General features: G+C 45.2%; 1 protein-coding gene across 1 annotated transcript in view; it reads right to left on the reverse strand.

The window, feature by feature from the left end:
- The window catches only part of RBM41 (RNA binding motif protein 41), a 191531-nt gene extending 189255 nt beyond the window's left edge, over positions 1-2276 (reverse strand). The window contains exon 1 of the mRNA XM_078688392.1: positions 2203-2276. Within this exon, the coding sequence (XP_078544518.1) occupies positions 2203-2210 (8 nt within the window). The 5' untranslated portion in view covers positions 2211-2276. The remainder of the gene's footprint in view (positions 1-2202) is intronic.
- Positions 2277-12005: the final 9729 nt, after the last annotated feature.

Below are 12005 nucleotides of genomic sequence, written 5' to 3' on the forward strand. Positions count from 1 at the left end.
CAACACCAAAAAAAGCTATTTCAAGAAACTCCTACTGGTCAGAAAATAAACTCAGCAACTCTAATAATAATACCAGTATTTGGCATCCATATAGCTCAACACCAAAATTAAAATTTATGGCAATGAGGACAACCTATCTCTACCCTTACCCACTTTCCAGACACGATTTGGATACGACAAGATGGACCTTTTGAAATACTTGAGACAGAGTCCAGATCTCTAAGCATCCATTACTAAATAACTAACCTACACTCACTACATTGATTAATGACCTTGTCAAAACAGGGCACATTGTGTCCAGATATATAAAATACTTCTCCCTAGTCCCCGCAAGACCCATACTCGTAATGTACTAAAATGGGAAGCAGAACCAAATCATAGCAACAATAAATACGATTGGAAGCGTACCTATAGATCCTCTTTCACAAACAAAATCCCCCTGCTATGTTCCAGACCAAGTACATGATTATCAATAGAGCATACTGGACACCACATAAACTCCATAAGCAAAAACTCATTCAAGAACCGAAATGCTAGAATCGTAGGATACATGAGTGATTTTACCTCAATTGCTCTTCCACTGCCCCATTCTTAAGGAGTACTGGAACAATATATTTAAATTCATAATGGAAGCCTTGGGAATTTCCCCTACCCGAGAATTCTCATATATAATTCTTGGCTATCTAGATCCACAACTAAAATTCAAAGTTGATGGCCTACTACTAGACCTAATGCTGACTCTAGCATGCAAATTGATTCTCAATAACTGGAAAAACTTCAAATACTCTCATTTCAAATGTGGTGGTAATGGTTCACATTGCTTAGAGATATGTCTTGCTGCCAAACTCCCTGTGGTGTCCATCACACAGACACATGAGGTACTTGCTAGATGCCACCTCTTCACACTTTGAACCTCTGTAAAACCACAAACATCTACGGTATACAATATGCATTTGCAACAATAGCTGTAACCGTACACAAACTGGTGAAGTAAATACAGAGTCAATTACCGATAGATTGTGAGCTCAAGTTAATGCATGATGACAGTTTATTCTGGTGCGCACACAAGTCATAATGAAAACTGCATACAGATCATACTTTTTTGTATTAAACAATGATAGAAAGAACGCCTATAAAAAATATTATGCACATTTAGAATGTGACTCTTATTCACAGTACTACGTTATTACTGTATTGCTTTGTATTACTAAAAGTGTGATTCAACAGATAATGAATACTCTGATATGCCAAAAACCTGTGATGACCTGAGCACACCCTCTTCTCTTCTATTCTGATTCGAATATGTTATGAAGATCTTTTTTTATTTATTTCAGTTACGATTCCCTTTGGTTTTCCTTGATTTCTTGCTTGTTTTATGAAACTCAATAAAGATATGGAGGGAAAAAATGGCCCACATTAGATAAAGGAGATTTAAAATGGAACACCAAAAATGCTCTGCCAAAGGGCTCATAGTCCCTCGCTCCGAAACAATAGTCTTCGATATCGACACATGCACAAAGTGTTTCAAGCACACGATACTTCATGCAAAGTCGGCCACCTTAGCATCAATGCATTATTTAAACCAAATTCCACTTGGCTTACTCTAGCAGTTCGTTAAAGCAGGCTTTAACTAGCAGTATATATCCTGGCCGGTACAAAACGAGGGAAATCACATAAAGCTGCTATTATTTCCTCGTCAGTACATAAGCAGTAAATGTAAGCAGATAACATTTTAAAATAATTTCTAGACATGCCTTAATGATCTATGACCGATAGCTGACGACATCAAAGTCATGTTAAAAATGAATATGGATGATTTTATGTAAAGTTTTCTATTCTTCCTCAGGGAAAGGTCGCAACCCTGGGATTAATACCCATTCGTTCGTCGGTCATTTCTTGCAACCCGCAACATGCAAAACAATGTCTGTCTACAAATCATCAAGTCGTTGGCACTTAGAATTGTTCAAAACCATGGTTAGCCATCCATTTCTGTCGTAAAACCACATGCTGCTCTAAAATTCGCCCTTTTCATTATACTTAGGCGGGTAGGTGATATTATAACTCAGACCAAATCGCTGTCTAGCTACTGTACTGGGTGAACGATGAATACAAGAGACGTGGAGGCAAATATGAACTCAAACAGAAAACACGGGGTCGTGAAATCTTTTTAAACCCAGCCACCCCGTTCGCCTAACCTCTCACCTCCGCATGTTTACAATAATGTTATGATTTTGATGGCGATGAGTGTCCCGGAAGTAATGGGAAGAAACACTAGAATACACATGGTCCGAAAATAATGGGAAGAAACACTAGAATACACGCGGAAAAATATGCTAATGAGCAGCCATGTTGGGTGAACACAATGGCCTCGCTGGCGGCCATGATTGAAAGGCATGTTTGGCGTGCTCTCGTTCTGTTCGTAGAGCGCATGCGCATTTCTGATGTAGTACCACCTCCGTCCGGATCATGGATGGCAAGTGTACTTGCGTTTTGTAGGAAGCCCTGACGAGGTCTACGCACGATCTGGTATTATCGGAGGCAATACTATTAGAAAAGTCATAACTCCTTATTAACTGTACGTTAAATTGTGGTTGAATCTACAGCTCAAGCACAATTCTGTACGAATTGCGGTCGATGTTACTGTTGATTTTCTTTACAGCAGGTCTTTATTTCTCACACGGGGACTACAATTTACGACTTACCGCTGGGCTCTCATCTTTATTCTCCCAACCTAGAATAGCACACGCCAGTTTCAGTAGGTCGGTCCTTCTCCGTAAATCGTCCTCACAGGAGATTACATTTTTTTCTGCACAGATTCTTTTGGGAGTGATGGGCGGTGCCCAGGGCAATAGGCATTTGCAATGCAATAGGTCTCGCATTATGAAAGTTTGAGTTATTTGTCCTGTACATGACACATTTGTTATTTATGTGTTATTTTTGAAAATTCTGAAATTAATAGCTTTGTCATTTACAATGGTAATACTTTTATTTTTTGACAATGTGACACCTATAGCATTTTTAATGCAACATGTTTTGTATTTACGTGACTTAGAAGTATTGATTTTACAAATAACAATGTTTTGTTTTTTAAATAATTCATACTTAAATAAAAGTTATTGTAATTTATAATGGCAATAGCTTAAACTGTTGTAAATAACTTTTGTGAAGATTATGTTCAGTGTATTTTATCGTGACTAAAATATAAGAACAGAAGTGAAATATCAACTTTTTTTGTGACATTTGTAATAAAGCTTGAAACATTGAGAGAACATATTTGAACCAGTTGTTGTTGAATGTTTGCACAGATTGATACTGTGGTGGCGCTGAGCGATGTTGTGGTGGCGACAAGTGATGCGGTGGCGTTCAGTGATGCTGTCGTAGCGCATAGTGATGTTGTGGTGCCCCTGAGTGATGCTGTTGTTGTGCGATAGATAGATGGAGTGAGGGCGATAGATAGATGGAGTGAGGGCGATAGATAGATAGAGTGAGGGCGATAGATAGATAGAGTGAGGGCGATCGATAGATAGAGTGAGGCCGATAGATAGATAGAGTGAGGGCGATAGATAGATAGATTGTGGGTGGAGGTGGAGTTGGAGTTGGAGGGTGGAGTTGGAGGGTGCAGTTGGAGTTAGAGGGTGGAGGTGGAGTTGGAGTTGGAGGGTGGAGTTGAAGGGTGGAGGGTGGAAGTTGGAGGGTGGAGTTGGAGGGTGGAGTTGAGGGTTGGAGTTGGAAGGTGGAGTTGGAGTGTGGAGTTGGAGGGTGGAGTTGGAAGTTGGAGTTGGAGGGTGGTGTTGGAGTTGGAGGGTGGAGTTGGAGGGTGGAGTTGGAGGGCGGAGTTGGAGGGTGGAATTGGAGGGTGGAGTTGGAGGGTGAATTTGTAGTTGGAGGATGGAGTTCGATGGTGGTTTTTGAGTGTTGACTTGGAGGATGGAGTTAGAGGGCAACTACTGCCATTTTACATTTAAAATGGTAACATCCATGTGAAGCACTCAAATGGGGAGAGGATGTAGCCTACCAGCTGGGGCGGTCGATCTCAAATCTGGGGAACGGGTTTGAGTCTTGGCAATGACGCTCAACACCCTGTGATTCTGGGCAAATCACTTAATCTCCGCTTGCGTAACAAAAATGAATGTGTCCATCTGTAAGGAAACTGGTGCTCATGTACAGCGCTCTGATACCAGAAACTTTCGGGTCAAAGTGCGCTATATAAAACTACGAGGGAAAAAATCTTAAATAAACTAGATGGGCTGTAAAAGCCTCTACCAAGAGAGCAGGATATATGAACCATGTCTGCCTTGCCTCTACCTATGCCTGTGCATACGTTTTAGAACACCTGTACCAGGGTGGGAGGCCAGTTGAATTAGTAAACAAAAAATCTGACTTTACAGGGTGCAACAGTTTTTCACACTAGCGCCTGACACCCTCAAGAAACTAGCAGCATTTTCACTAAGAAGAGCATCTACCTAACAGCACTACTTGTAATAAGGTATTTCCTTCAAATAGTGAAGCAAAAAAAACATATTTACAGATGTTATGAAATTTTACCTGAGTGACAAAATTGTTACATTATACAGGTTAATCAATCTGTGAGCACTTCATGGTGATTTGGAAATCTTTCACAACTGACTGGCAAGCAGGTCTGCTTTTTCTCCCAATCTAACCTGTGGTCATAGTAAGTATCACGTATCACCTGTGAAATTACTGCCCCCTTTTTTTAATCAACTCTATCACATACCAGCGAACAGAGGAACATATCACACACCTTAGAGTTGCAGGACCACGAACAATAAATGTCTTACTTAGTTTACTGCTCACGTTTAAGAAACTTTTGCTTGTCGACAGTTTCTGCTTTGTTTGCCACACTGTACTATCAGAGCACACGTCTGGAGTACGTATTGGATGTGTTTTTTTATGTTTAAACCTGACCCTGAACATTTCCCTCATTATATCTCTCCAGCATATCTGCTCAGGTACCGGTGCAAGAAAAATCAATATGTGACGAAAGCAGCAGACACAGGCAGCAGTACTGTGATTTCCGGGCTCTAGCACAAAGACAAAGTAAAGAGAAGAGAGCAGAGGGGATAGAGAATTAGATAGAGGCAGGATGAATCGGAGAGCGTAGAATGGGGGTGGGAGATGGCGGGGGTGTGGGAGGTGGGTGAAAAACCCTGAAAAAATACACTCGAGAGAGATGGGAGAAAAAAAATCTCTGCGAGGGATGGGAAGTGTACCTTTGGGAAAGGGAGGCTGTGAAAGTAACACTGAAAGGAGGAGGAGAAAACAAGTAATTGGGGGCTTGCAAAGAGATAGAGAGTGACTGGAAAGACGAGGAGACAGAAAATGGCTACTGCTGGGAGAATGAGCAGAAAGAGTGGGGCAAATATTGCAGAGAGGTGGTACAAAAAGGCACTCTAGAAGACAGGCACTGTTTAGAAATGATTAATTAGAATAAAGTGTAGAACCGAGAGAGATATGGGAGAATGAAAGAGACATTCGCACCAGGGGAAGACTCAGAGAGACTGTAGAGAGATGGACAAAAATATATAATGGAGAATGCAGTAGGAGAAAGAAACATAAGAGAAAGGAGTTGTTGAAAGAGAAGGTGAAGAGACTAATCATTGAGAGCGGCAGATGGACAAAGTACAGCGCTGGGGAAAATTCACGCTTGAATGCCTGAAGTCGGAAGGGTGGTAGGGAACCTTTGAAGTGTGAAGCTCTCTCGGCATTGCTGTGGCGGGTCTGAAGCGCGTGCACGGGCACATGAACTGCATGTAATCCGAATCCATGCTTGGTTCAAAGAGTTTGTTTCAGCTACAATAGATCGACATCTGCAATGCGCAAGCGCATTGGCAGAGGTTGACCTAAAAATCGGGAGTTAGGGTACACGCGTGTAGACTGTGTTTACCCTCGCCGCCCCCCCTGCCAAGAAGCAGGGCCCCATAAAATATGCTGAACTTGTCCCGGTGTCATTTTCAGACACTGGTACACGTTCATCAGCACCTACACGTTGTCTGTTTTCCATTCCCAATAGCAACTTGTAAGCAGGGAGGGGACTTTTTATTTACTGTTAGTGCTGGGCAAAGACTCAGGTCGAAGTTAAGGGGCCATCAGGCCTCCTTTTGTCTTCCTGGCTCGGCAAGGTCTGTAGCCTCACACTTAGGGGCTGATAACAATGGAGGTCGGAGGCTTTCTGACCCCCATCATCGGTTTCAATTTCAACTGGCTGATTATCAGCCGATGGGAATTGAAACCGGCCAGTCATTCCGGCTGGATTCTGACAAGCCGGTCGGCCGGTCGGATTCAGCTTTTAATCCCAAAGGGCAGGCCTTCCTGCCCTTGGGATTACGAAGCATGGTTTCTGACACGATTTCCATGCCGGCCTGTCCAACATAGAAATCATGTCGGAAAGCATGTTTGGGAGCCCCCAGCAGGGCCCCCTTGTGTGTGCGGCCTCCACTTGGGGGCCGAGGGGGCACACATGGTGCCCCTCGTTGATCACTGCACCAGGCACCTTGGTGCAGGGATGAACAGCACTTCCCATTTCCTTATGGAAGCATGTAATACGGCCAGTTTATAGCCATAATGCGTGCTCCCATAGGGAAATGTAAGAATGCGAATGAAAAGTGTTTGTCGCATCCTAATCAGGCAGTCGGGGGACCGCTGACTGGAGGTCCGTCGGTCCCAGTACAGAGACAGTCCACCCGACATGGTAACTAGGCCCTTAGATGCAAGTGCAACAAAAGGGAAAGGAAGGCGCTCAGCTTGTTATCAACCCACAGGTACTTGAAGGAGATATGCTCTTGACTTTGTTCAGCCTCTATATACAAGACATATGCATGTACTATAAGAATGTCCAATGTGTTGGTCTGTCTCATTATTTACACAAATAACTATTTTAATACCACAATTTTATTTCTGTTATAGCGCTACTCATCCAAATGCAGTGTGTTAGAGCGCTTTACGTAGCATACACATTATTCCCTACGATTTAATGGGCACTCAGAGATCTCTGCAAAAGTTGCCTTAACCCTATAAGAAATTTTAAAATGCAGACTTTTAAACTAATTTAGCAGAACAGATCTACTGCCATGTTTCCCCTTGTTGCTAATTTCTATCTGGCAGAATTATAAAGAAAAAAAATCTTTGTTGAGGCCCAGATGGTGCGTTGGGGTTGTGCCACTTTTTGGCACAACCCAGACGCAAAATCTAATTTGTTAAATCTTGTAATGCGCTCAAATGTAGTCATGATAGACCTCTGAACATGTGTGTGTGATGTCTTACTATCTGATGTCACTGCTTGTGATGTCCCTTCCTGTGATACCACATGCATTGTCAAGCGCCACAATTTCACTTGTATACTTCCAAACTTGGTTAGTCCCCCCCACATTTTTTTAAAGGACTTTTACCAAAGGGGTTGGGAGAGATGAAGGGGTGGGGGATAGTACCCTACACAATATATTCTTGTATAGTTGGAGATATTATGAATGAAATGCAGCAGTGTGTTGAATTTCAGGAGTACCTATGCCCACAAACTTTAGGAGTGTTTTCCTTTCGTAAAGCTGGAGCAGGAATTAGTTTAGGTTAAAATCTTAGTCAGTCAGTCAATACATTTTATTCAGCTGAAAGCCATAACAATATGAAAACGTCAACAAAAAGGATACAATCAATTGAACAGATAAAACAACCGTTTTGAATGAAAAAAGCATATTCACAAAAATAATAAAAGGCTTACAAAAATCTAAATTTATAACACATACAATGTGTCAGTTTATATCAAAACAGCTGAAAGACCAATAAATATACTGGTTCAAAATGTATACAGTAAAAACAAGGGCACAATGCCCAAAGATATGAGGCTAAAAATCATAAAATCAAAAAGATCTAGCAATGTTTTTCTCTTTTCATCCTAACTGCTTGCCGAACATAGCCAATAACAGCATTGCAAGTAAGCTGCGAGTCAAGATGCTGTATTCTAAAAGTGAGGAGTGAGTAAGGTGTCAGTCAGAACCCATCAAGCGTTTCAGATGAGAGAATGAGGGTACAAGCTTGAAACTTCAGCATTAATAATCAGATCAATAAGAGATTCAAGAAACTCAATAAATTCACAAAGAAGCGTGGATTGGGGTAAAGAGTTTTAGTCTCAGGGTTAGTATTGTAGAGAGTCTGTCCTATTCTTGAAACGCACTATTATAGACAAACAAAATATTGTTGTAATCTTCATGTTGCTTCTTCTCTCTTCTGTCGACCAGTCGGCTTCCGATGCACTTATGGGAACGCTTTCACTCCCCATCTTCTCACAGGAATGCAATACCTCTCCGGGTGCTCCGCTGCTCGTGTTCTGCGCGGGGAGCCTGGGTTTGGCGCTGTGGTGCACAGTGGCTTTCGGGCTGGCCTCTCAGCGGGCTTTAGGCCTTCAGCGGCCGTGATAGGTGGGGTTTTGTGGTTTTGGGTTGGCCACGCCCCCTCCCCGCCTCGCTTTTGGGTTGTACTCAGCTGTTTCATATGCCGGTTGATTTGGGGCGGTTTCCATCTTGTTTTTTGTATAAAAGTTGGGGGGGAGGTCACATTCAAGTCTGTTACTGCCTTTGTTGGTTGTGTACGCTGGGTCCTGTGTTTGGTGTTCATGAGGGGGAAAACATCCAAAGATGCGAAAGCATGTGTCTCCTGTTTCCTCTTCCTCTGCTGACAGTGGGGATTCTGCCCCTGCGGTGAAATGGGGCAGGTTGAAGCGCCTGATTTTGGAGACTTTGTCAGATCTGAAGTCCTGAAGTTGGGGGTCGTTCTGCTGGGGGTGTTGGTCTCTATTCGGACATTTCTTCCACGGATTCTTCTGATGCCTCTTCCTTGGGGGCGGTGGATCTGAAAGGCAAATATGTTTCCAAGGAGTTGTGGCCTGACCTTCATTCTCATGTGTGTGAGAACATGGGGTTTCCTGATGATGCTGTGGCCAGTACTTCCACGGATGCTGTTCGGCCACAATTCCGGAAGCCTGTTACTACTTCTCTACCTATCCATCCCTTTGTGATGAATGTCCTCTTGAAAGAATGGAAGGATCCGGATCACATTATGACGCCACACTTTATGTCCAAACTGTATCCTTTGCAGGACATGGAGGAGTCGTTTCCTGAGTCGGTGCATGTGGATTACATTGTTGCCAGTTTGGTGGGTCATCCTTCTATGGCAGATGATAATATTTGCGTGATGGTGTGGATAAGAAAATTGACTCTACATTGAGGAAATCTTATGCTGGCTCTCACCTTGCTATCTGTTCTGGTGTCTATGGGGCTTATGTCGCTCAATCACTGTTGACTAACTTTAAGACTTTGTTTTCCATGTTGCAGGAGGGGGCAGTTGTACAGATTTGCTGGAATCCATGGAACGTCAGGCCAAATTTCTCTCGGACATTGCCTTTGATTCTGTGCACGCTTCTTCCTTGTCCTGTGGTTCCTCTATTGCCGCTCGTCGGAACTTGTTGTTGAAGGGTTGGAATACGGATGCTGCGCAGAGGTCCATGGCTTTGCGGTTGCCCATTACTGGCCCTCCTCTTTATTGGGGACGCTCTTGAGGATAAACTTCATAAAGTGTTCAAAGAGAGGAATCATTCCTTTTCCTTCCGTCGCCAGCCTTCTCATAAGGATTTTTCTTTCTCTCATGCCAAGACCTTTCGCCAGCCTTCAATGTTTCAGCAGTCCTCTTTTAAGGGGCCGAAAGGTGCTGGTAGGGGTTTCCCCTGGAAGTTCCAGAAGAAAACCTCCTGTGATGCTGGACAGGGTCCGCAGCGTTCCTGACTATACCGCCCGAGGTTGGTCACGCTGGTGTTCCACCAGAGGTTGGTGGGAGGCTGAGTTTGTTCCTTCCTGCTTGGCGTCTGACGACCTCCGATCAGTGGGTGCTGGATGTCCTGGTCCGGGGGTATCAGATCGAGTTTCTGTTCCTTCTTTCTCTCTCTGGAGTGGTGCGGACTCCAACGCCCTTGAATCAGTCTCGACGTTGGTCTTTGATGGACGGTGTTCGCACTTTGCTCTTGAAGAAGGCAATTGTGCTTGTTCCCTGGTTGGAGTGGGGTCTGAGGACATATTCTGTTGTCTTTCTTGTTCCGAAAGTCACAGGGATTTTTTGGATAGTCATCAATCTCCGGAGTCTGAACTTGCTTGTCCGGAAGATCCCATTCAAGATGGAGACCTTGCAACGGGGGATCCCTTTGATTCAGGCAGGCTGGGTGTTGGCTACGCTGGATCTCCAGGATGCTTATCTTCATGTGCCTGTGGCTCTGGAGGATCAGATGTTCCTGCGCTTCCGTGTCCTTCCATTTGGTCTCCGGTCCGCTCCCTGCTTGTTCACCAAGGTGGTGGCTCCCTTGGTGGCCCATCTTCACCTCCTGGGTGTGTCGGTGTTTCCCTACTTGGACGATTGGCTGCTCCAGGCTCCCTCCCCTGTGGTCCTGTCTCAGCACCTGTCCTTGACCATTCGTATGCTAGAACAGCATGGGTTTCTAGTGAACTTTCCGAAATGCCATCTGGTTCCTGCCACTCGGAAGTCTTTCATAGGGGCCATCTTTGATACAATCCTGGGCAAAGTGTTCCTTCCTGATTCCCGGCTTCTGTGCCTGTTGTGGAGGTTGTTGTCCCAGGCTGTGGCTCCCCTCCTTCAGTGGCTCAAGGTTTAGGGTCATATGGCTGCAACTGTCTTCACGGTGCCCTGGGCTAGTGTTCATCTTCGGCCTCGGCTGTCGCATCTTCAATGTTGGGTGCCTTTTCCGGTTTGGGACTATGCCATCTCTGTGCCAGTATCTCTGGAGCTTGTGTCCGCTCTCCAGTGGTGGCTCAATTCCTCCAATCTTTCCAAGGGCATGTGGATTCACTGCCACCTCCATTGTTGTTGACGACGAATGCCAGTGCGTCCGGTTGGGGGGCAACTCTGGGTCAGTGGCCTTTTCAGGCTAGTTGGTTCCGATCGGAGTCCCGCCGGTCCTCCAATTGGAGGGAACTTTCTGCGGTGGACCGGGCTCTTCGTTACTTCCAGGGTCGTCTGCTGGGGTTCAATGTCCTGGTGCGGTCCGACAACTCAGTTACTGTGGCTTACATCAACCACCAGGGCAGTTCTCGCAGTCCTTCTTTGAATCTGGTGGCCTGTGCAATTGCGGGTTGAGCGGAGTGTCAACTTCTGGCCATCTCTGCTCAGCATATCAGGGGTATGGAAAATGTGGTGGTGGATGCCTTGAGTCGCAGTTTTCCGTCTTCTCTGACCCTGTGTCTCTCCCCCAGGATTTTCCGGATGCTCTGTCGTAGGTTCGGGACTTCCAAGCTGGACTTGTTTGCCTCCAGGACCAATGCGCAGCTTCCCCTCTTTTGTTCCTGGACTCCAGAGTGGGATGCTTGGGGGGTGGAGGCGTCTCTCCGTTGGCCCCCTTGGTTGCTGTATGCCTTCTCCCCTTTTCCCCTGATTCCGGCCTTCTTGCTGAAGGTCCATCGGGTGAATGCCCGGATGGTGGCTGTCTTGTCTCACTGGCCTCCGAGGTCATGGTTCCTGCTATTGTTGAGCCTGGCAGTGGGTCCTGTTTGCATTCTACCCCGCTACCCATCTCTCCTGAGGTCGCCCTCTCCATCCCTCCTGGTCCCTCTCACCCTGGCGGTCTGGATGTTGAACGGAGGTCTCTTGGGGTGCGGGGTTTGCCTGAACACCTCATCACTGTGATGCAGGGCTCCCGTCGGAAGTCCACTTTGTCCTCCTACACTAGACATTAGGATTCTTTCTCCTGGTGTTTGGGTCTTGGTCTGTCTCCTGTGTCTTGCCCTATCGCTTCTATCCTTCAGTGTTTTTCTGGATGTGTTTCAGAAGAGCTATGCCTTGTCTACTCTGAAGAGGCAGTGGGCTGCTGTTCGGGCTTTCCGTGATCCGGCTTCGCACCCATTTTCGGATTGGTTGTTGGTTTCTCGGTTGTTCCGGAGTTTCTCTCTCTCCTCTCCTACTGCTCGTTCTCCGGTTCCTCCTAGGGATCTTTCTTT

Source organism: Lissotriton helveticus, chromosome 4_1 (genome assembly GCF_964261635.1).
Source record: "Lissotriton helveticus chromosome 4_1, aLisHel1.1, whole genome shotgun sequence".
NCBI classification, from domain to species: Eukaryota; Metazoa; Chordata; class Amphibia; order Caudata; family Salamandridae; genus Lissotriton; species Lissotriton helveticus.